This window comes from Ranitomeya variabilis, chromosome 3 (genome assembly GCF_051348905.1).
Source record: "Ranitomeya variabilis isolate aRanVar5 chromosome 3, aRanVar5.hap1, whole genome shotgun sequence".
In the NCBI taxonomy this organism is placed as follows: domain Eukaryota; kingdom Metazoa; phylum Chordata; class Amphibia; order Anura; family Dendrobatidae; genus Ranitomeya; species Ranitomeya variabilis.
This window is the reverse complement of record NC_135234.1, coordinates 618,230,254-618,256,758: the sequence shown is the minus strand read 5'-3', so window position 1 is coordinate 618,256,758 and position 26,505 is coordinate 618,230,254. Positions and strand designations below refer to the sequence as shown.

The following is a 26,505-nucleotide window of genomic DNA, read 5'->3' as shown; positions in this document are numbered from 1 at the left end:
CCTCTGGTGCACGCACACATTACACACAGCTCTGCCTCTGGTGCACGCACACATTACACACAGCTCTGCCTCTGGTGCACGCACACATTACACACAGCTCTGCCTCTGGTGCACGCACACATTACACACAGCTCTGCCTCTGGTGCACGCACACCGTACACACAGCTCTGCCTCTGGTGCACGCACACGGTACACACAGCTCTGCCTCTGGTGCACGCACACCGTACACACAGCTCTGCCTCTGGTGCACGTACACATTACACACAGCTCTGCCTCTGGTGCACGCACACATTACACACAGCTCTGCCTCTGGTGCACGCACACATTACACACAGCTCTGCCTCTGGTTCACGCACACCGTACACACAGCTCTGCCTCTGGTGCACGCACACATTACACACAGCTCTGCCTCTGGTGCACGCACACATTACACACAGCTCTGCCTCTGGTGCACGCACACGGTACACACAGCTCTGCCTCTGGTGCACGCACACATTACACACAGCTCTGCCTCTGGTGCACGCACACCGTACACACAGCTCTGCCTCTGGTGCACGCACACATTACACACAGCTCTGCCTCTGGTGCACGCACACATTACACACAGCTCTGCCTCTGGTGCACGCACACGGTACACACAGCTCTGCCTCTGGTGCACGTACACATTACACACAGCTCTGCCTCTGGTGCACGCACACCGTACACACAGCTCTGCCTCTGGTGCACGCACACATTACACACAGCTCTGCCTCTGGTGCACGTACACATTACACACAGCTCTGCCTCTGGTGCACGTACACATTACACACAGCTCTGCCTCTGGTGCACGCACACATTACACACAGCTCTGCCTCTGGTGCACGCACACATTACACACAGCTCTGCCTCTGGTGCACGCACACCGTACACACAGCTCTGTCTCTGGTGCACGCACACATTACACACAGCTCTGCCTCTGGTGCACGCACACGGTACACACAGCTCTGCCTCTGGTGCACGCACACCGTACACACAGCTCTGCCTCTGGTGCACGTACACATTACACACAGCTCTGCCTCTGGTGCACGCACACATTACACACAGCTCTGCCTCTGGTGCACGCACACATTACACACAGCTCTGCCTCTGGTGCACGCACACATTACACACAGCTCTGCCTCTGGTGCACGCACACCGTACACACAGCTCTGTCTCTGGTGCACGCACACATTACACACAGCTCTGCCTCTGGTGCACGCACACGGTACACACAGCTCTGCCTCTGGTGCACGCACACCGTACACACAGCTCTGCCTCTGGTGCACGTACACATTACACACAGCTCTGCCTCTGGTGCACGCACACATTACACACAGCTCTGCCTCTGGTGCACGCACACATTACACACAGCTCTGCCTCTGGTGCACGCACACATTACACACAGCTCTGCCTCTGGTGCACGCACACATTACACACAGCTCTGCCTCTGGTGCACGCACACATTACACACAGCTCTGCCTCTGGTGCACGCACACATTACACACAGCTCTGCCTCTGGTGCACGCACACATTACACACACCTATGCAGGATCCACACTCTGCGCTGTTCAGTGTTTTTTATACTTCTAATCTAAACACAGTCACTAACATTTCCCAGGATCAAGCGCAGTACCTGACTCCTCCCCCACACGTGACTTGTCACGAGGTCGTGACATCATGAAAGATCCTGTCGCTCATTAGGATCTGCTGTGAGAAGTTTCTCTGCAGGTGGGTGCTGTGTATAGGATTTGTTAGTGAGGACGGCCCGGCTATAACGCTACGGTTGCAGCGGCTTCGGTGACTGCAGACTCTCCCATGTAGTGTGAGGGGCGCGGAGGGAGGTGGCAGCACTACAAGCCCCAGCGCACCCAGATAACAAGCAGCTGCCAGAGGCTGCCATGTGCGCTCTGCAGCCGGAGCTATACATAGCCTCCCTCCATTCACAGGCAGCAGTGCGTCTGACAGGGAATGGCGTCTGTCCCGCCTCACTGCCCTGTGCACAGGAATGAGGCCATTTGTAGATTAATTGTATTATTGCCCGAGCACAGAGCTGTCAGTCATGAAGGCTAATACACCTGAATGTCTAAGAGAGAATATCTTGTTAGGAGAATATCTGTGTGCAGAATTATGTAACAGTCAGTATCTTATTCTAATAATCTTTATTAATAATCTTTTTATATAGCGCTAACATATTCCGCAGCGCTTTACAGGTTGCACACATTATCATCGCTGTCCCTGATGGGGCTCACAATCTAGATTCCCTATCAGTATGTCTTTGGAATGTGGGAGGAAACCGGAGAACCCGGAGGAAACCCACGCAAACACGGGGGGAACATACAAACTCCTTGCAGATGTTGTCCAAGGTGGGATTTGAAACCAGGACTCCAGCACTGCAAGGCTGCAGTGTAACCACTGAGCCACCGTGCTGCCCTGTTGATTATCACATTTTTTGGGCAGCACCAGCCACAGTCGCCGGACACTGATAAGCGAGGTGACTGCTTTCCTTCACTGTACAGCTCCCGTGTAAAGAAGCAATGTGTTCATGTACTCGCCTACTGCTGCTCCTGATGAGCGGCTGTTCGGCGCTGCAGCTGCATGTGCCGCGGCTATGTGACAGTCACAACACACAGGCTCTCAATGAATGTATTGTAACTGCTGCGACACATGCAGCTGCAGCGTCGAACAGCTGATCATCGGGAGCGCTCCAGGTATCCAAGTTCCCTATGCTGCTTGTTCAGTAAGTGCTATAGCCTGCTAAATAAGGAGGGCACTGACAATGTTTGTTCATCTCTGAATACCACATACAAGGAACAAATACCGCCACACTGTGACCAGATCACATATTCCACAGTGTGTCCTAATAATACCTAATAATATTGTAGATTGTAAGCTCTCACGAGCAGGGTCGTCTTATTTCTCTTTAATTATTGTATTACTAATGTTGTTACTTATGACTTGTGTTTGAAACTGTAAAGCGCTGCGGAATATGTTGGTGCTATATAAATAAAGATTATTATACCGCTGACAGGAGAAAAATACCGCAACTCCAAGGCCAGGATGCATTGCTACCACATAGTGACCAAATAATACTACATACAAGGAACAAATACCGACACACCGTGACCAGATCAAATGCACATATTATCACCACAGAGTGACCGAATAATACCACATACAGGGGATAAATACCGCAACCCCATGGCCGGGACACGGCAACTCCTGCTGCTCAGTGATGACTGGGGATAATACTGCAGGAGCGTGGGCTCATTGGGGATTGAATGGGGGCGTCCCACCCTCCTGTGGCTAAGCACTGGCTGCACTCTATCAGCTGTCTGTCACAATGATGCTCCTCCTTACTGTTCCCTTCTCACATTGGTCCTGTTTCAAGTTTGCGCTGAGTGGAAAACCCTGACTCCAGGCCCCCCACCTCATAGGCCTCATACACCAGTAAGGGTAGTTATGCCCTGATGGCGGCCCTGCTCAGCACCATGTATGCTGCGGGTCATCTAATATGCACAATGTTAGCTCGTCTCTACAGCCGATCGGTGACCACTATTTGGCTCCCGTATTCAAGCTTTGTTCAAGTGGAAGATCAATGAATGTTCTGCTCCGACAAATCTGAAGGCTGCAGCCATTGTCTTTGTTGGTTGACCTGCAGAGGACACTGCACTGAGACCGGAATCAGCGAACGTATATTATACATTGCTATGCCCTCTGGAGCAATTCAGATGTGATATTCCAATGGTGGATATCCCCTTTAATAATATAATGCAGACCAGACCCATAAATTAATTTCAGGCCCAAGGTATAATCATCCACCAATGCTCTTCTCCTAGCCCTGCCCTGGTGCCCGGCTGGTCTCTGTGGTTCTCTTTCCAGGGGTGACCGTGTGTCTGTGTTTATGATTTATTTACAATGTGTTTCTGTTTTGTAACTGTGCACTTATTATTCATCATCAAAACATAGGACATTTCCAATAGTGCAGGCAGGATGTTATTTTCTGATAAATGAACAATCTATCAAAGGCCGAATTCAGATGTACTGTATGTGCTTTTCAATCTTTAGGCTGGATTCACACACCTGTGAGTCACAGTCCGTGACTTATGAGCCGGCCGCAGGTCTCCTGACCTAAGCTCAAAAGCCTCATAGGCATGTCAAGGTCTGGATCAGGACTGTGACACATGGATGTGTGAATCTGGCCCTATGCGGACTGCAATGCTTTTCATCACCAAAACTGAAAGTTGAATACATGGCAATGAGACCATTCAGGCCATGGGACCCGTGAGTGATCTGGGCATTGCAGTCCATATATAGACTGAAAGTTATTGTCTGAATTCAGCCTTTCAGTTCTTTTAATGCTGTGATTTAAAAAAAAATATTTTATTTTTTTGCATTCCACAGAAGATGGCTTTAAAGCAGGTTTCCAGCAACAAGTGCTCTGAAGGCTTCCAAAAGGTGTTTGAGCATGATAGGTAAGACCCCATAGCCCCCATACTGATGTCGCTGACCTCAAAATGATGAATCCTCCAAATGCTGCTCACACTGTTTTTGTATGTATCTACATACACTGCTCAAAAAATAAAGGGAACACTAAAATACCACATCCTAGATATCTGAATGAAATATTCCAATTGCAAATTTTTATTCATTGCATAGTGGAAGGTGTTCAGAACAATAAAACATAACAATTATCAATGTAAATCAAAATGAATATCCCATGGAGGTCTGGATTTGGAATGATACTCAAAATCAAAGTGGAAAATAAATTACAGGCTGATCCAACTTCAATGGAAATGCCTCATGACAAGGAAAAGATGCTCAGTATTGTGTGTGGCCTCCACGTGCCTGTATGACCTCCCTACTGTACAACGCCAGGGCATGCTCCTGATGAAGCGGCGGATGGTCTCCTGAGGGATCTCCTCCCAAACCTGGGCTAAAGCATCTGCCAACTCCTGTACAGTCTGTGGTGCAACGTGAAGTTGGCGGATGGCGCGAGACATATCCCAGATGTGCTCAGTCGGATTCAGGTCTGGGGAACGGGTGGGCCAGTCGATAGCTTCAATGCTTTCATCCTTCAGGAACTGCTGACACACTCCAGCCACATGAGGTCTGGCATTGTCCTGCATTAGGAGGAATCCAGGGCCAACCGCACCAGCATATGGTCTCACAAGGGGTCTGAGGATCTCATCTCGGTACCTAATGACAGTCGGGGTACCTCTGGCAAGCACGTGAAGGGCTGTGCGGCCCTCCAAAGAAATGGCACCCCACACCATTACTGACCCACTGCAAACCGGTCATGCTGAAGGATGTTGCAGGCAGCAGATCTCTCTCCACGGCAGCTCCAGACTCTGTCACGTCTGTCACATGTGCTCAGTGTGAACCTGCTTTCATCTGTGAAGAGGACAGGGCGTTAGTGGCGAATTTGCCAATCCTGGTGTTCTGTTGCAAATACTAAGCGTCCTGCACGGTGTTGGGCTGTGAGCACAACCCCCATCTGTGGACATCGGGCACTCACACTATCCTCATGGAGTCGGTTTCTAACCGTTTGTGCAGACACATTGACATGTGTGGCCTGCTGGAGGTCATTTTGCAGGGCTCTGGCAGTGCTCCTCCTGTTCCTCCTTGCACAAAGGCTGAGGTAGCGGTCCTGCTGCTGGCTTGTTGCCCTCCTACGGCCCCCTCCACGTCTCCTGGTGTACTGGCCTGTCTCCTGGTAGTGCCTCCAGCCTCTGGACACTATGCTGTCAGACACAGCAAACCTTCTTGCCACAGCTCGCATTGATGTGCCATCCTGGATGAGCTGCACTACGTGAGCCACTTGTGTGGGTTGTAGAGTCCGTTTCATGCTACCACGAATGTGAAAGCACAACTAACATTCAAAAGTGACCAAAACATCAGCCAGAAAGCATTGGTACTGAGATGCGGTCTGCAGAACCACTCCTTTATTGAGCGTGTCTTGAGAATTGCCAATAATTTCCATCTGTTGTCTATTCCATTTGCACAACAGCATGTGAAATTGATTGTCAATCAGTGTTGCTTCCTAAGTGGACAGTTTGATTTCACAGAAGTTGGATTTACTTGAAGTTATATTCTGTTGTTTAAGTGTTCCCGTTATTTTTTTGAGCAGTGTATAATTCCAATTCATTGGGATGCTGTGTAAAATGTAAATAAAACAAGAATGCAATCACATGGAAACCTCGTACAGCCATAATTTATTCACAGCAGAACAAAGAACACAGATCAGAATGTGAAAGTTAGACATTTTTTTCATTTCAGTTGAAAAAATTAAGGGTATGTGCACACGTTGTGGATTTTCCGCGAATTTACTGCGGATTTTGTGCGGATTTCGCCTGCGTTTTTACACCTGCGGATTCCTATTAAGGAATAGGTGTAAAACGCTGCGGAATCCGCACAAAGAGTTGACATGCTGCGGAAAATAAACCGCAAAGTTTCCGTGTGGAACTTTCCACAGCATGTGCACTGCGGATTTGGTTTTTCATAGGTTTACATGGTACTGTAAACTGCATCGAAAACTGCTGAGAATCATCAGCGTCAAATCCGCTGCGGATCCACAGCAAAATCCGCAACGTGTGCACATACCCTTAGTGTTTTAGAAATTGATGGCGGCAACACATCTCAAAAAAGTTGGCACTACATTAAAAACATACATGATTCAGTCATGCAAAACACTGTATGGGCTCAGGAATATTTCCAGAAATCAATGTCTGTGAACGCAATTAAAGATGTATCCTGCAAATAAGAAGCTATAAATCAACGCAATCCAGAAATGCTGCCGTCTCCTCTGGGGTGAAATAAATTTAAAATGGACTGAGACAAAATGGAAAACTGTTCTGTAGTCAAGAATCAAAACGTGAAATTCTTTATTGAAATCACAGATGCTGTGGACTAAAGAGGAAAGTGACTGTCATGACTCTGTTGTCGGGTGACCAGGGGCGCTCCTCTGTCCCTAATGCTAGGGGACACCCTAGCTCGCCCTGTTCCCTGGGTTACTTCTGAAGGTGAAGATGTTAGGGCCACGTACCCGGCCTTATCTCCTGAATCCGCCCTCCATCTGTACCCTTCCTCCACACAGGGAAGACGGAAGTTGTGCACTGTAGTACAACCAACCAGACAAACAAGGTAGCACAAACACGGGAAACGGAAAATACCAGGTATACAAATATCCACTCGCCACATGCTGCATCCATCGCACCAGCATGGCTTCACAGAAAAAGAGTTCGGGTGATGAACTAGTCGCTGCAGTCCTGGCCAATTGAAAATATTTGGTGCATTTTGAAACCAAAAACCTGGCAAAGACCCTGGACTGTTTAACAGTAATAATCCTACACCAAGCAACGTTCTAATCCCAAAACTCCAGTAATTGTCTCATCACTTCCCAAACGATTACAAACTATTGTAAAAAGAAGAGGGGATGCTACACAATGGTAGACATGGCCCTGTCTCATCTTTTTTAAGGTGTTCCTGCCCTCAATTTCAAACTGAGTAAAACAATTTTCAGATAAAATGGAAGCGTGTCTAACTTTCACCATCTGATCTGTGTTCTATAGTCTGCTGTGAATATATGCCTATAAGAGATTTGCAAATCATTGCATTCTTGTTTTCTTTATATTTTCAGCTGTGTCCCAACTTTTTTTGGAATTGGTGTTGTGTATGTGTATACATTCAGTACTCACAGTAGGTCCTGCATTTGCAAACTCAAAAGTAATTACTTGATTAATATGCATTTAACGGTATGTTGTGGCTTACTATCCAATTCTTTCATTTCAAATTGAGGAGATGAATAGTCTGGGGTTTATTACAAATGATGAAGTTGCATTTGGTGTGCAAATCAATAATTTATGATGTAGTTGGCTGCATGTTGCTCAAGTTACTGTGAGCAGCCTGTGTGGCCTAAACGTTCTACTATGCCTGCAGCGTCTCCAGACTTGTCTCCCATCCAGAACAAACGAGACATCATTGGTTGGGAATTGCAAAGAGAGCTGCTAGTAGTGGATCTTGATGAATTACATGCCCAAGTGCATTCAGCGTGGCAGAAAATTCTTCTGACAACCATTAAGTACCGCATTCATAACATGACAAAGTGTGTAAGTGCAGATAGTTGTGTGTGGCGCTACTTCTCAATACTAAATAAATCGAGATATTTTGAAAAAGTTGTTGCAAAAACACTGAAAAAACGCTGAAAGAGGTGACTTGCTGCATTTTTCAAAAAACTTAGTTCTTTGACAAAACAGTCAGGAAGAAAGACTAAGGTGTGTGCATGAGATTTCTGAAATCTCACAGACTTTGCTGGTATTGTAAAACGCAGGTAAAAATTTGCATTAAAAAAACGCAACGTGTGCACATAGCCTTAAAGGGAATCCTGTTTATAAGGATCTAAGCGCACTGTGGATTTTATCGTTTCCCTGGAAATGCACTTTAATGGAGGTGTGCAGTACCTTATTTTCTGCCTGATATGACATTTCTGCTTCACCTTGGCCAGCAGACAACCGCATGACTCTCAGCAAATATTGTCATTAATAGGACACGTGCGTGATACCTGTTTGGCGTTGGACGGTTGCCTAGGTAACTGATTTGCCGGGTCTGCAGCTGCATCTCTCCGTGTCTGATGTCGGAGTGGGCAGCTGACAGGCGCTGCCTGCCCCTCTGTGATCTGCGGCTAGGCTACACCTGTACGCAGTCACTGGTCACCATTGCTGCTCCTGACATTGGTATTGGGTCCGTCCCGCGCACAGAGCGTGGCTGCTTTCATTGTGTGGATGTGGCGGCTCCGTGCTGCTGTCTCTCTGTACAATAATACATGGTTATTATAATAGCTTTTTATCAATTGTTGGGATTTCTTTTGCCGCATTATAACAAAACCTCTTTTCAGTTCCCATTCTGTTCTTTTCACATATTCAGGCTAATCCCTGTATTTATAACTGAAAGCAGTAAAATAAATGGACGGCTAACAGCCAAGGATTGCTATTATATGTGTCGGCTAGCGTCTGTCAGGCTGGTGAATGTTTTCTTGGGTGCATTTATACTTAGCTGTGAATTACGTTTATGCCCTTTATCGTTGAATAGATAAGTGCTGAGAAAGTTGTGTACATTATTTGTAGAGAAGTATGTTGTGTACATCAGCAGTGCATAATGGAGTCACTCCACTTCACCATTGATAGCCCACACAGGAGTGCGCAGACATGTCATTACGGCCTATTTACCTCTCATTGGTCTACAGCAGTGTGAGCGCCTGTGACGTAATAGTGCACCCGTGTGTTATCCTACTAGCCTTTCCTTTTAATTCAGGCCCATTTTCCCATAAAATAACTATCTATGTAGGCAGTAGTGCAGAATGTTTCATTCAATACATCTTGGGGCCTGCTGACACATATGAGTCTGGTTCCCAGTGCCAAACCAGGCAAGCAATGTAAATTGTTGTAAAGTGGATGCAATACTTTACACAGATCTAGGTGCATACTCTTTTTCCTGTACATTTTGGTTCTGCAACCCCATTCTCATTCATCAGTGCAGATGTTTTGTGCCACCACAGAAAAAAAATTGTGTTGCAAACATAAGTATGTTGCCATTTCCTGCGGAAAATGTGAGTATTACCCCTATTGAGTGACAATTGAGCCTATCCTCATTCGGAATACATGGCCGTGCAAACTGCAAATCTGCTGTAGAAATCTAAAAGTCAGCCTTGGATTTAGGCAAAAGAACTTACACACCGGATACTAATCCATCGTGTGAACATACCAGGCCATGGTCACCATTACTGCTGCTTGTCTTGTCCTACAGAGGACATGTCTTCATTGTTATTTTCTGTGGATGGATTATTTTGTTAGCAATATGTTTTATACATGTGGTTCTTACATAGTAGATGTAGCATGGCTTGCTGAAGCCATTTTTATTTACCTGTATTTCTACTTTTCTGCAAAATAGTTTGTGACAGGCATATATAATTGTCATTCCCCTGTTGCTGTGAATGACTGATGACCACTTTATACATTTTTACAGTGCAGAATTAAAGTGCAAGATGAAGTTTGGAATCTATCTTCCTCCTAAAGCTGAGAGTGGCAAGTGCCCAGTGCTGTACTGGCTATCAGGTGGGTAGCTTCATACACTGACGTGCCTTTCACAGCCTGCGGACTGCATACAGATGTCAATTCAGAGAACTGATCTAGTAGAGTTGAGCATCAAGATTCCTATCCTGGTCTAGTAGCCACGTTTGTAGTCTGTGGCTGCTGTTTCAGAGCACTGTGATCTTCCTACTTCTTGCAGCATCCCCAATTCCTTTTCTGATCAGCAGGCCCTGTACGATGTGATGCATGCATGGCGTTACGGAGGCCTGCTAATCCCAGGAGGCACGAAGGAATCTGCAGGTAGTAGGAGGCAGGGCTGTGGAGTCGGAGCCTGTGTCCATTTTGGTGGAGTCACAGCCGAGGCGGGAATAACTGCTTCTAGATCCCAGCCGCCAGAGGCAGGTTTTGAAAATAGTACCTCCTCTATGCTGTTTCTGTAAAGGTCCATTTTACATGGACTGACCGGTGACACGATATGAACGCCGATTTACCGATCAGTGGACATTTGATTGCCTGTAATACACAGGAAGACCAATGTAAATCTGTCTGCTCCATAGATAATACCAGGTATGTGTTCTATCCGTGAAAAAAACACAGAAAAATGGGCATCTGATTGAGGACTTAAGGTACCTTCACACTAAGCGACTTTGCAGCGAGAACGACGACGATCCGTGACGTTGCAGCGTGCTGGATAGCGATCTAATTGTGTTTGACACGCAGCAGCGATCTGGATCCCGCTGTGATATCGCTGGTCGGAGCTAGAAGTCCAGAACTTTATTTCGTCGCTGATCACCCGCTGTCATCGCTGGATCAGCGTGTGTGACGCCGATCCAGTGATGTGTTCACTTGTAACCAGGGTAAATATCGGGTTACTAAGTGCAGGGCCGCGCTTAGTAACCCTATATTTACCCTGGTTACCATTGTAAAAGTGAAAAAAAAAAAAAACAGTACATACTCACATTCTGATGTCTGTCATGTCCCCCGGCGTCCACAGGGTTACGCGCTGCTGCTCAGAGCTTCCTGCACTGACTGTGTCAGCGCCGGCCGTAAAGCAGAGCACAGCGGTGATGTCACCGCTGTGATCTGCTTTACTGCCGACGCTGACACATTCAGTGCAGGAAGCTCTCGGCAGCAGCGCGTAACCCTGTGGACGCCGGGGGACGTGACAGACATCAGAATGTGAGTATGTACTGTTTTTTTTTTTTTCACTTTTACAATGGTAACCAGGGTAAATATCGGGTTACTAAGCGCGGCCCTGCACTTAGTAACCCAATGTTTACCCTGGTTACCCGGGTGCTGCAGGGGGACTTCGGCATCGTTGAAAACAGTTTCAACGATGCCGAAGTCGTTCCCCTGAACCTTGGTCGCTGGAGAGAGCTGTCTGTGTGACAGCTCCCCAGCGACCACACAACGACTTACCAACGATCACGGCCAGGTCGTATCGCTGGTCGTGATCGTTGGTAAGTCGTTTAGTGTAACGGTACCTTTAATCAGGTCTCAGAAATGTGAGTGTAATCTTTATGAAAGTAACAACCTATTGAGAATAAGTGGTTTATTATTTTCCCCTATAAGGCCTCTTTCACACTTCAGTCTTTTGGCGTCAGTTTGAATCCGTCGTTTTCGTCAAATAGCGCATCCGCCATTTTTTTTTTGCAGATCCGCTATTTTCCCATAGACTTGCATTAGTGACGGATTGTGGCGGATGGTCGTCCGTTCCATCTGCCATGTGACGGATCCGTCGAGATTTGGCGGACGTCATCTAGACATTGATGGACATTATATCGTTTTTTGTCTGCGCCGAAATGGCGGTTCGCGACGGATCCGTCACGTCCGCCATTCCATAGAATGGCCGCCTATGGGCGACGGATCCGTCGCGACCGTCATTTGGCGGATCCGTCGCCCCAATCCGCTTTTTCAATTGCGCATGCTCCAAAAAGTAGATACTTTTCCCGGACAACCCCCAAGTAACGGATCCGTCAAAAAAACGGATCCGTTAGAACCGTTTTCTCAACAATTGTGACGGATCCGTCGATCCGTCACTATGTCGGAGCAGACTGACGCCAAACAACTGAAGTGTGAAAGAAGCCTAAGCAGCACAGATCTTTAGTATGGGCTGATTCTGGTTTTATAACTTATAACAGATAGAAGCCGGTAATGTCCCGATGGGGGCATGCTTTGCAGTGTTGAAAATCTCTCTTCCCCCCCCCCCCCCCATGTGCTCACCCACCTATCCACGCTCTCTTTTCCCATGTGCTGACTTCTCCCGTCTGTGCTCTCTTCTTTGACCTGTCTACCCCATGTGCTATCCCGCTTGTCTGCTGTCTCTCTCCTTCCTGTGCTGTGTTCTCCCCTCAAAGACAATACTGACATTACAGCAAGGGATCACAGAGGATACATTTTGTGAGGTAAAATATTTTTTAAAAACAGTCAGTGAAATATTTTACCTCACAAAATGAATCCTCTGTGATCCCCTGCTGTAATGACAGTATTGTCTTTTGCTTCCTCCCCTGCCCAGGAGATGTGGTATGCTCCGTACACGGTCAGACACAGTCAATGTTTAAAATGAACTTTCGTTCATGGGAAAACCCCTTTAATGTGACCGGCTTCCTCTGCCTGTAGAGACGTCGCGCATCTGCCGCCGGGATCAGCCGAATGATTCACTGCACCTGTGCGTAATTCGCGCAGGCGCAGTAAAGCAGACCGCCACCATCTTGGTGCAGACAGATAGCGGCAGTCACATTAAAACTGCGCATGCGCTCCTCCTGTACAAAGATGGCGGTAGTCAGTGAATCATTCGGTTGCTCCCAGCGGCGGCGTTTGCGACTGTGTTCCGCTGCTGGTACCGGGCAAGAGGCTGCGTGAGTGTGGTGCGTATGGCGTATAGAGTGTGTGTGTGGTGCGACGGTGTTCCCCTGGTGGCACCGGGCAATAGCTTGATACCAGCATCAGTTTTCATATTGAGACACCCATCACTTGGGTGTCCCAATATGGCGGTCGGTGAACTTCCTCCGCTTGGAATTCTGGGATACAATGACATCTGGACAGAACAGGAAATGAAAACATTACAAGACAATTATATGAATACTAGATGGTGGCCCGATTCTAACGCATCGGGTATTCTAGCGTATGTATGTATGTATGTATATAGCAGCCACATAGTATATAGCACAGGCCACGTAGTATATAGGAGCCATGTAGTATATAGCAGACACGCAGTCTATAACAGAGCCACGTAGTATATAACACAGCCCACGTAATATATAACACAGCCCACGCAGTATATAACACTGCCCAAGCTGTATATAACACTGCCCATGTAGTATATAACACTACCCACATAGTATATAGCAGCCATGTAGTATATAGCAGACACGCAGTCTATAACAGAGCCATGTAGTATATAACACAGCCCACGCAGTATATAACACAGCCCACGCAGTATATAACACAGGCCACATAGTATATAACACTGGCCACATAGTATATAGCAGCCACGCAGTATATAACACAGCCCACGTAGTATATACCAGGGTGGGCACCATATCCCTGTTAAAAAAAAAAAAAAATAATTAAAATAAAAAATAGTTATATACTCACCCGCCGTTGTCCAGCGAAGCTGTCCCTAGCGAGACCGCTAAGTCTTCTGGGTAATTTCGCAATGCATCTCTGGGAACGGAAGCTGGCGGCAGCCTCGCGCGCATCGGCGGAGGACGGAAGGTGAGAATAGCAGTTTTTTTTATTATTTTTAACATTAGATCTTTTTACTATTGATGCCGCATAGGCAGCATCAATAGTAAAAAGTTGGTCACACAGGGTTAATAGAAGTGTTAACGGAGTGCGTTACCCGCGGCATAACGCGGTCCGTTAACGCTGGCATTAACCCTGTGTGAGCGGTGACTGGAGGGGAGTATGGAGCGGGCGCCCGGCGGCCGCGACCAATCAGCGACACGGGATTTCCGGGACAGACAGACAGAAAGACAGACAGACGGAAGTATCCCTTAGACAGTTATATAGTAGATAGATTCCCATGCACGAGCAAAGCTTTAATACCAGACACAGTCCATAAATGAGTACAATTATTGAACCTGTATGATAAACACCAAAAAGGAGAATTGCATTTTCTGGGTCATCACACGTCCCTCCCTCCCTCTCCCAAAAACACAATAAAAAAGTGATCAAAACATTGTATGTACCTCAAAATGATATCAATAAAATCTACAACTTGTACGTGAGTCAGACAGCCATGTTTTACATATGTGATGTATCCATTTTTTTTCATTGATATAACACATACCCATTATAATCTATGGTGTAATTCACATGTCTGTGTTTTTTCTGTGTCCATACAAAGCACACGGAGACATGTCTGTTTTTTTCTTTGGTAAAACAGAAGAAAAGTACCTATAAAAGTCTATGGGTCCATGAAAAACCCAGACAGCACCCAGATGGCATCAGTGTGTTTATTTATCTAGACTTGAAAAACACTGATGACACGGATGGTAAAATCGGACCCATGGACCTGATATTGATGACACCGGCACCATTTTCTCATGGACATGTGAATGAGGCCTTAGAACACAAAAAGCCCCTCAAACCCTCAGATGGGTCCAGTCATGAAAAAATAAGTTATGGAGCTCAAAAAATGATGACACAAGCAATTTATTTAAATTTTTTTTGTTGCAAAGTTAAAAAAAATGTACGGTAATAACTAAAATAAATGTAAAAAAAACCTTTCTAAGTTTGGAATCACCGTAATCGAACTGACCTGGACATTCATGGTCATTTTATATGGAATGAATTCTGCAAACTACCCCAAAAATTACGGAATTGCGTTTTTTTAGCCGTTTCACCCCATATTTTTTTTTCCTTTTAGTTTTTCAGTACATTCTATAGTAAAATGAAAATGAATGGTGTCATTCAAAACTGGAACTTGTCCTTTTGAAGAATAAGCCCTCATATCACTATATCAATGGAATCTGATGGCCTATTTTGTGCTTATTTTCATAGTTACGGTAATTTTTAAGGTTGTTTTTTAAAGACAACTCGAGCCTATTTTTTGTTTTCATTGTGAATGGAGAGGAACCCTGTAACCTCTGATCTGGTTACTTGCTATAAAGGTGCTGTGTCGGGATGTATGAGAGTTCACCTCTGAGATGTGTAGAAGTTTACTGGGTTGTTTGTCTGGGTAGTGATTGATTTGGTTAATATATAACAATAACAGCAGACTGTAAGGATGTGGCTTCCTCTGGGAAGTAACTGAATAGATCTGTTTTTCTTTTTGCAGGACTGACATGCACAGAACAAAACTTTATCACCAAGGCTGCCTATCACCAGGCTGCCTCTGAGCTGGGGCTCATTGTAGTAGCACCTGACACCAGTCCTCGTAAGTGTCGTCCTTTGGTTTGCTACATGTTAAACATTGTACTAATCTGATTCTGGTGGTTAGGAGAATTTCATTTGAGAGCTATAAACATTTGATGAATGTTTGAACAATGTGACTCTTTGATTTTCTATTTCAAGGGGTTGTCTCTTACTTTAAAAGTTAATGGCTCCGTGGTAAGGTAATAAAAAAACAGAAAATAAACTTGCCTTCCAGACTGGCATTGCCTCACCACACTATGTAGTCAGTCCCCCACCAGTCTAATGGCACCAATATTTAGGAGGCTGAAGAGATGTCAACAGGAGCACTGCTGCCAATCAGCAGTCACTGATCAACTGCAGCCTTCACATTCTGTCCGAGCAGAAGAAAAAAAGTGACTCTTCTGTTTCTAGAGTCCATTATGAATATTTTTTTTTTTTTTGTGACCTGGTTCCAAGTACCGTATGTGCAAATGGGAGTTTCAGGTGTATTGTTCAGTCAAGTCTATCCATCATATATTTATAGTATTCGTGTCTAACCGTTACATTGCCAGCGATCGACCTAGAACTTTACAGCGCTCTTGTTGCAATGTAGCAAACCTCATGGAGCCTACATAAGCATATTAATATGACTGGTTTAAAGTGAATGTGCCATTAGAAAACGACCCGTTATTTAAATGAGGTTTTTGTGTTTAAATGCATTTTTTTTTTAATTATGCCAATTTTTTTTCTATATTATGTTTGTTAGTAAAAATGAGACATTTTCACATTGGCCACTGTGGTTTTTTTTTTTCAAGGGAATCTGTCAGTAGGATGAACCCTCCTAAGGGGCCCGTAGGTCATAGTAAGCTGAATAAAGTGATACTTTGATATCTGCTATCCAATGCCTTATTCCAGAGAAATCCATGTTGTTCTTGTATGTAAACGAATGATCTATGGGCCGGACACTGATCTGCATGAGAATCTGCCTCCAGAGCTTATCTAATATATAAAGCTGAATGTGTGTGTGTATATATGTGTGTATATATGTGTGTGTATGTCCGGGACTGGCATCTGCACCGTCGCAGCTAGAGCCACAAAATTTTGCACAGTCACACGTCTGGACCCCAAGAGCATCATAGGCTATGTTATGAGGCGAAATTTTAACCCCGCTCTTTCCAATTCACCAAATAATTTTGCCCCTATCTACATAATGGGGAAAAAAGTGAAAGGAAAAGTGTTGGAGGCAAATTGACAGTTGCCAGATGTGAACAAGGGGGACTTAGGCTACGTTCACATTTGCGTTGTGCGCCGCTGCGTCGGCGACACAACGCAAACAAAAACGCAACAAAACGCACGCTAAAATGCTGCGTTTTGCGACGCATGCGTCCTTTTTCGCCGAAAGTTGGACGCAAAAAAAATGCAACTTGCTGCGTTCTCTGCGCCCAACGCTTGCGGCCAAAGAAACGCATGCCTCGCAAAACGCAGCACAACGCATGTCCATGCGCCCCCATGTTAAATATAGGGGCGCATGACGCATGCGGCGACGCTGCGGCGCCCGACGCTGCGGCGCCGAACGCTAATGTGAACGTAGACTAAAAGAGTGAGAGCGATGGTGCCAAAGAGTATATACCGTACAGTTGCTAAGGTGGGGCCCCGACATGGGATACTCACCACACACACTCACGCACACATTTCACCACACATACACCAACCTCGCCACATAAAAGTCAAAACACAAAAGTCACCACTCAAAACTCGCCATGTGTAAAACTCGCCACATGCAAAACTAGGCTCACGCAAAACTCGCCACACATGCAAAACTCACCTCATGCACATACTCAAAACGCACCACACATAAAACTCACCTCGCGCAAAACTTGCTGCACACAACTTGTTACACTAACCTGTCACATGCAACTCGACACACAAAAATTTGCTACACGCATGTCGCCACAAAACTCATCTCACAAAAGTCGCTACATGCATGTCGCCACACGCAACTCAACACACACAACTTGACACATGAAACTCGCCCTAAAACACACACAAGTTTGGTATTATCCTTCAAAAATAAAAATCTAATTAATAAGCAGACAAACTACAAGAGCAACAACTGTACCATATAGGAAATACGGCAGCTGTCAGTCACATGACCTGTCTATTATGTGTATGTGTAAGCTAATATATACTGCCAGGGGGAGGGCTTCCTGTTGGCTGGGGATTTATCAGGCTGCCAATTTAGCTTACAAATACTGAGGTAAAAATGCTGACCAAATAACGTGTGAACGAGGTCTAATACAGGAGGAGATGACATACAGATATATACTATATACAGGAGGAGATGACACAGGTATATACTATATACAGGAGATGACATACAGGTATATACTATATACAGGAGGAGATGACACATATATACTATATACAGGAGGAGATGACATACAGGTATATACTATATACAGGAGGAGATGACATACAGGTATATACTATATACAGGAGCAGATGACACACAGGTATATACTATATACAGGGGAGATGACACACAGGTATATACTATATACAGGAGATGACATACAGGTATATACTATATACAGGAGGAGATAACACATATATACTATATACAGGAGGAGATGACATACAGGTATATACTATATACAGGAGGAGATGACATACAGGTATATACTATATACAGGAGCAGATGACACACAGGTATATACTATATACAGGAGGAGATGACATACAGGTATATACTATATACAGGAGGAGATGACACACGTATATACTATATATATAGGAGGAGATGACATACAGGTATATACTATATAAAAGAGATGACACATAGTTATATAGAGGAGGAGATGACATACAGCAGGTATATACTATATACAGGGGAGATGACATACAGGTATATACTATATACAGGGGAGATGACATACAGGTATATACTATATATAGGAGATGACATACAGGTATATACTATATACAGAAGAGATGACATGCAGGTATATACTTTATACAGGAGGAGATGACACAGGTATATACAATATACAGGAGGAGATGACATACAGCAGGTATATACTATTTACAGGGGAGATGACATACAGGTATATACTATATACAGGAGATGACATACAGGTGTATACTATATATAAGGGAGATGACAAACGTATATACTGAGGGGAAAATGAGAGGTGTGAGGTGAAAATGAAAAGGTGTGAGTGCAAAATGAGAGGAGTGATGGAAAATAGTGGAGTGATCAGAAAATGACAGATGTGACGTCGAAATGACAAGTGTCAGGGGGGAATGAGAGGAGTGAGGGGGGAATGAGAGGTGTGAGGGAGAAAATGAGAGATGTGTGGGGGAAAATGAGAGGCGTGATGGGAAAATAAGAGAAGTGAGGTGCTATAACTAACCACAGATATTTACTATGCCCAGGCAACGCCGGGCTCTTCAGCTAGTTCTTAATAAAAAGGGGCATTACCAGTGTGAGACATGTGACTAATACAGGACGGTAGATCTGAACTTTGTCTCCTTGCAAACACATTTGCTGCAGCTCTCACAGCTCTGCTGTATTGCAACACTGGTTGCCTGTGAGATGGAAGCTGAAGCTGACAGGAACCTGCAGATGTGTTCAGGTATAATCAAACACAGCTCTGCAGGGAGAGCAGAGAGTGGCCATTACACATCACACTGGTAACACCTCCTTCATGTATAATAATCCTTGGAGTCAGATTTATGTCCAGCCCATAGCCTGGAACAGCTCATTTACACATAAGAAAAACATGGATTTCTCTGCAATAAGACTTGCGATTAGAGATATTAAGGTGTTGTTTTATTCAGCTTCCTATAGCCTACATGCCCATACAGACGGCTTAGGAGGGTTGATCCTACTGACAGATGCCCTCTAAGGGTATGTGTCCACGGTCCGTAATCACAGCGCTTTGGACGGAGTGGAAAACCCGCTCCGCCCAAAGCGCCTTCTGTACCTGTGGTGATTCCGGATGTGTTCACTGAACACATCCGGAATCTCCGCACTCCATACATAGGGCCCTGTGATTTACCTTTCGGAAACGGAGCGTCGCTGCAAGGTAAACAGACATGCTATGTTCTAAAAAGACGTGCCGCAGGGCCGCCGGGTGCGTGTTCGCACGCATAGTGGAGACGGGATTTCATTCATAAAATCCCCTCCGCTATGCTGTAACATCTGGATGCTGCGTCCAATCCGCAGCTAAACCGGATGTAATCCTGAACGTGGACACATACCCTAAGACTCGCTATTGTTTCTCGAAATCCACATTTACATTAAACAATGAACAGACTCTGACCCTAACAGTGACATCACCTATTGTGATTGGTGGATCCTGTGTTATCTACTGATCTACTGTGTATAGAGGTGTTACCTGTAGAATTGGTGCTAATCTATTTGTGCATTCTATCCGACGTGGTCTGTGGCCACTGTATGGGCTCTTCTTTTGAATTGCTGGCCTGGACGTTGTCACATATGCGTCACATTGCAACCATTACTTTGTGCCATGGCGGCTAATCAATGAAGAGTCATGAATGCTGGTATGTAAGAGGCGGTACCGCCGCCACAGACTACCGTTGTAAGTGGCCGATGGAGAGGGACATATGATAGATGGGCAATAACTGTAGTTATTTGTCATTGTAATCCTGCCTCTAATGATAAGGAGTCTGCTGTAAACTCTTCCTGAAAATAGCCCCAATTGCAACATTTAAATTTTTTTTATACACATGGTGATATATAAAATAAAATTGCCAAAAATGTTTAAAAATGCATTTAACACACAAATCTGATTTAAATTATAGGTCATTATCTGATTACACATTCCCTTTAATTATTCATCCTCCTGGTAGGTGGCTGCAGTATCGATGGGGAAGATGAGAGCTGGGACTTTGGCACTGGAGCTGGATTCTACGTCAATGCCACTGAGGATCCCTGGAAAACGAACTACAGGATGTATTCATACATCGTGGAGGAGGTAACATGACACCTTTACTACATTATTTGTCTATCCAGCAGAATGACCCTAAACATACTGCCTGAGCTACAATGCAATAGTTTTAGATCGAGGATCCCCAACCTGTAGCTATGGAGCCACATGTGGCTCGCTGGCCCATGATCTGTGGCTCGCCGGCCCATGATCTGCTAGCTTGATGCATTAGCACCAGACCTAGCCAACAACTATGAAGAGCAAGTCTGCAGATGGTGAGTGAGTAGAAGTCACAGAAGAGCAGGTGTGAATGTGCATATACTGGCCCTGAGATTGGAGAGATAAAGGGGTGCTCCGAAGTCTTAACTAAATGTCATCCAAAATCCTTATTAATGCTGCAATCTAAGCTATATTGTAATATACTTATATTAATAAACCCCTTCCCTAACTACACTAACAACTATTCTATTTTTTTTTTTTTTATTTCCTGTTTGATGACTATTCATTTGAGAACCCCAGTGCATGTTGGGATACTCAAACAAAAGTCATCAGAGGAAGGAGCAGAGGCTGCTGAACTTGTCCCTGCTGTGTCCCTCCTTGTGAGCTGCGCGATCTGCACTGTGACAGCATCCGCTCTGTGGTCAGCTCAGATCAGTAAGGCCATGTGCACACGCTGCGGATTCCATTGCGGAATTTTCCGCAGCGGATTTGATAAATCCGCAGTGAAAAACTGCTGCGGTTTTTACTGCGGATTTATCACGGTTTCTTTTGCGGTTTCCTCTGTGGGTTTTCACCTGCAGATTTCTATTGGAGCAGGTGTAAACCCGCAGCGGAATCCGCACAAAGAATTGACATGCTGCGGAAAATACACCGCTGCGTTTCCGTGCGTTTTTTTCCGCAGCATGTGCACTGCGGATTTCGTTTCCCATAGGTTTACATTGTACTGTAAACTCATGGGAAACCGCTGCGGATCCGCAGCAAAATCCGCAGCGTGTGAACATACCCTAATAGTCAGCCGGCAACAAAACCAAACCATGCATATGTGTCTCTTTATATGGTGCATGATTGTAAACTGCTAGTTTCACTGTATATATGCAGTTACTTGCTGCAAAATATGATGGCGAGTAAATAAATGGGTCTCTGTGAATCCTTGCATGAATCTCATTGTAATAATGCTAATTATGTCACTGATATACAGAAGAATGTACATACCATTGCCTATGGCAATCACATTAATTTCTGCATTATCTTGTTAGTGCGAGAACTTTCATCTAAGAACTGGCCGAATTATTATTAGTTACATTGAGAATGATGCTACATTAGACCTGAGCCCAGTACAACTGCAGGGTCTGACCTGCCAAATGTCACCTTGACCAAAGGCCCCATGGGCAGAAAGATTTTTTTTTAATAATCTGGCATGAGCCCATCACCATATTCTACTTTCAGACATTGCATATTGAATTAAAGTAATTTATCTGTTTATAATTATCATTATTTTATTTATTAGAATTATATTTCTGAATAATGTCATCATTTTTTCTGTTTTCCAGCTACCTCAACTCATAAATGCAAATTTCCCAACAGACCCGGACAAGATTTCTGTTTTTGGCCACTCTATGGGTGGACACGGTGCTTTAATCTGTGCACTGAAAAACCCAGGGAAGTATAAGGTAATGTTTGAAGAAAGCCCAGGATTATTATATGGAGCATCCAGCTATCAGTCATCAGTCAGTCTGCTCTGCTGCCGGGTGGAAGCTGGAGAGAACGACTTATCAGATATCGTATGTTGGGCGACAATCTGCTCCATAAACAGCCCCTTTATGTCAAATTCTTTGCTTTACTGATGTGTGCAATGTCCTATAGAGAAACGGTTAAATAGTGACAGGCAGTTATTTTGTGATGAACATTGCTGGCCACACGTCTTTGTGACAAGTGTAATCTACAATGAAGCCATCTCCAGGATCCGGGCGTTTGATGACTCATTCGTGGTGTTTAGATCTCCCGCTGATCTGCTAATGTCTCCTGACGTGCGCTGCGAATCTTAGTAATTAAGTGAAGGGCAGAGATGCTGGAGAAAACATAAAGTTCAAGTGCAGAGGTAAATAGTAGGAACATCATCTGTCAAGAGGCAACCTAATAAGAGTAGAAAACACTATGAAGGACAACAGTGTTGAGTGGAAGTAAAAACATCATTATAAGATCTGACCTTTTGCTTGACTTTATGAATAATATCCTTCTATGAAATTTACCTTATATGTTGTATTTCAACATGGGTCATGAAGAATGTTGCTGTAAAATGGATTTATAAGCCTACATAGTATTATTAGTAGTTTGTATTTATAACTGCTTTTTGCTATACTGCTGTTGGAACTATTTAGAAAAGTATGGCTAATTGCAGCTTTTCATATGAGCTCTAGTGTTAATATTATTTACCAGCCTAATACACTTTTCAGTAAATAATAAATCTACAGTGCTATTTTCGGTGCTTGTTACAAATATGCAATGGGTGCTGCCATTTTTCAAGTCTTACCGGCTCTGCAGAAGCTGGAAGAGCCCTCCTCGGCTTCCCCTCTAGTGAAGACAAACAATAGTAGCAATCTGATTTTAGAGTCGCGTGGGAGTGTTGACTACTGAACTTGTCTCTTTGACTGAATTCTTGTATTTTGCCCCCCAAAACATTGAAAACGTCCCTTTTAAAGGGAACCTGTCACTATCAAAATGCATTACAAACTACAGGCATCATGTTATAGAGCAGGAGGAGCTGAGCAGATTGCTATATAGTTTTGTGAGAAAAGATTCAGTGTAACCTGTGTTTTTAGCATTTAAACCTCTGCTCTTTCTGAGATTTTGGGTCCAGTGGGTGGTCCTATATATGTATGCATACAGATAGCTGTCAGTCACTGATAGGACCGCCCACTGGACACGAAATCCCAGAAAGAGCAGGTGTGTAAATGATGAAAACACAGGTTACACTGAAACTTTTCTCACAAAACTATATATCAATCTGCTCAGCTCCTCCTGCTCTATAACATGGTGCCTGTAGTTTGTGCTGCATTTTTATAGTGACAGGTTCCCTCTAAGAATTTTCAGTACAGCTGTGGGTCTGTGATTCAAGAAAATCCCCCAAATGTATTTGTCTTTCTCACTTCTTCATCATTGCCAATAAATATCATACTGTAAGGAAACAGCTGCTTTTTATTGGGTTGGAATAAAATGTATTATTATACTTTCACCATGTTGTACATGTAATACCCACTGGTAAATTACAAGCTTTGTAAGTCTGCATTTTGCTGTCTTTACAGAGTGTTTCCGCTTTTGCTCCTATTTGTAATCCCAGCCAATGTCCCTGGGGTCAGAAAGCGTTTAGTGGATATTTGGGATCAGACAACAGCAAATGGGAGGTATGTCGGTTTCTGCCGTTTTGTGTATAGTACTATATACGCACATCTCACCCTTCTGTTCTTTCTCACATTGGCGGTTTATTTCCAGGCTTTGGGAGAGATAATGTCATTTTTTTCCTTTCTCTTGGAGGCCTATGATGCGACTCATCTGGTGAAGACCTACTCCGGCTCACAGCTAGACATTCTAATTGACCAGGGGAAAGATGACCAGTTCCTCTCTGCGGGGCAACTCTTGCCTGACAATTTTATTGCTGCGTGCACTGAACGGAAAATTCCTGTCGTCTTTAGACTTCAAGAGGTGAGGCTCCAGAATAAATGCTCCATATTAAGTTTATCAATAGCTTAAAGGTTTTCTAAGCGCCCAGTGTGGATCCAGGACTCGTACCTAGTGGCGCGGCGTATATCGTTAGTTTCCTACTGAGGATAACACTTGTGTTGCTGCATCACTAAAACAAATGACGAATAATTCATTCTATGTGATTATTTTATATGTTTTATCTGTTTTCTTCCAGGGATATGATCACAGCTACTTCTTCATCACCACTTTTATAAATGACCACATCCGACACCATGCAAAATATCTGAATGCTTAAGTTAATCACAGTTGTGAGGAGGGGCCGGTAAAAACTATAATTATTAAAATGATAACTGGCATCATTTTTTTGATCAATGTGAAAATGTATGATTTGTATATTAAAAGGGCTTGGAGGGGTTGTCTGGTTTAAAATTTAATTTGTGGCAATATGGATGCCAGCCTATAAAATAACAACCTCCTGGGTGCGTGGTTGCCTCACCGCACCCGCTCGGGCCTTTGTTAATAGGTTGTGTGGTGATGTCACATCTTCAGCGTATGTCACCTGTGCAGTCACTGAGCTGAACGGTGAGGTCAATGTTTGGCACAAGACACTAATCCCATTGATTGGCTGCAGCAGTGATGTATCTTGTAGAAGTGACGTCACCATTACAGCCCATTAAAAAAGACCAGTGCAGTAGTAGTGAGGCAACACTGGACCCTTGGACGGCGAGTAATCGCTGTGGTTATTTTACACATCTGCAACCCACAGAACATTTCAAACCAGGTAAGCCCTTTGTTAAATTATCAATGTGGCACTGCCCATGTAATGAATAATTGTAAGGCTATGTGCACACGTCAGGATTTTATGCAGGAATTTCCTGAACAAAACCGGACTTCTGCATGCGTATTTTGCGTGTGGTTTTTTTGCGGTTTTCTCACGGTTTTTGTTGCGGATTTTTCGTGTTTTTTTTCCAGAGCTTCAAAATGCAATAAATAGCGGGAAATCTGCAAAAAATCTGCAAAATTAATGAACAGGCTGCGATGCGTTTTTATCGCGGAAAAAAACGCAACATGTGCACAAAAATTGCGGAATGCATTAAAAATGATGGGATGCTTAATGTATGTGTTATTTAAGCGTTTTTGCCCTTGCGAAAAATCCGGAACGTGTGCACATAGCCTTACATTGCAACAATGGGCAATAAGCTAATTTTCAGCGTTAGCACAGATATTGGGCCCTACTTACCACCAAAGCTTCACTTACCTGATGGGAAGATCCTTCACATGTTATTGTAAGATATGCTTAGGAGTCATAGTAAGAGACTCATTGGAAGGCCGCAGGGGACCTCATAAGTAGCAACTAAGTATTTGGGGTTAGGTAGCATATATACTTTTAGATATATGCAAACCTTTTTTGTTCAAAGACTTTCACAGTGTTTCCAAAAATTGCTAAGAGGTTTTCGAAACCGCGTCTAGCCGATAAGTAAACCTAGAGATTCATGGTTAACGATTTGTGAAATCTTCAGAGGAGGTAATGTGGCCTTAATAATAAAAAGAATAAATCTTCAATCATTGGATGACTCACTGTCTTATTTTTCTTATAGAGAGATACAGCAATAGGTGATTTTTGTTTAACATTGGGTAGGCAGGGACGTGTGTTGTATGCGGATGCGTCCGCATGCAGCGATTTGACATGTGCAGCGACCGCACGGAAACGCAAAATTTTGCAGGAAGAAGGGAGGAAGTACGCTGCCATCCGCAGCCCTCCCGACACCACATGTGAAACCAGCCTTAGCGAAAAAAAAAAATAATGCCCCAATTATCAAAGCTTTTATGCCAGGAAATTGGCAAAAGAGCTGTGAAATGTCGCAAAATTTTTGCACAACTTGGAGTTAGGCCAAAAATGTTGCAGTTTTTGGCGTTCTCGCACTAGTTTCGCACAGCTCTGACTAAATGGGCAGAGCTGGGATGAGACAGGGGCGCGATGGAGGCGCGACACCACAGTTTAATTCAAGAAGAGCTGTGGCGTGACTTGCACTAGAGTCGTAAGACACCCACCATCCCAGTAGTTATCACCTTTCCTGTGAATAGGTGATTATTATTATTCATTTTTATAGCGCCATTTATTCCATGGCGCTTTACATGTGAAAAAAGGGGCACACATAGACAAGTACAATAAACATGAGCAATACAAGGCCCACACAAGTACAGGAGGAAAGAGGACCCAGCCCGCGAGGGCTCACAGTCTACAGGGGATGGGTGAGGATACACTAGGAGAGGGTAGAGCTGGCCGTGATACATTTTTATACCCAGAACACCCCTTTAAATAAAGTTTGCAGAATATAGGAGGAAGTGGTAAACTTAAAACACCACTCCAGCATTTTTTTTTTATTTCACCACTGGAGTGGAGCTTTAAATGT

General features: G+C 44.4%; 1 protein-coding gene and 1 long non-coding RNA gene across 3 annotated transcripts in view; one reads left to right on the top strand and one right to left on the bottom strand.

Moving 5' to 3' along the window:
• LOC143816692 (uncharacterized) overlaps positions 1–1,783 on the bottom strand; it is a 38,285-nt gene extending 36,502 nt beyond the window's left edge. For both annotated transcript variants that reach the window (XR_013223980.1, XR_013223981.1), the window contains exon 1: positions 1,652–1,783. This is a non-coding gene — a long non-coding RNA (uncharacterized LOC143816692). The remainder of the gene's footprint in view (positions 1–1,651) is intronic.
• Positions 1,725–25,640, top strand: ESD (esterase D). The gene is made up of 9 exons (XM_077297390.1): positions 1,725–1,746; positions 4,418–4,490; positions 10,036–10,124; positions 15,385–15,483; positions 20,316–20,440; positions 21,943–22,062; positions 23,695–23,793; positions 23,924–24,091; positions 24,306–25,640. Exons 2-9 carry the CDS (start codon positions 4,423–4,425, stop codon positions 24,384–24,386), a joined length of 849 nt encoding a protein of 282 aa, XP_077153505.1. The 5' UTR covers positions 1,725–1,746; positions 4,418–4,422; the 3' UTR covers positions 24,387–25,640.
• Positions 25,641–26,505: the final 865 nt, after the last annotated feature.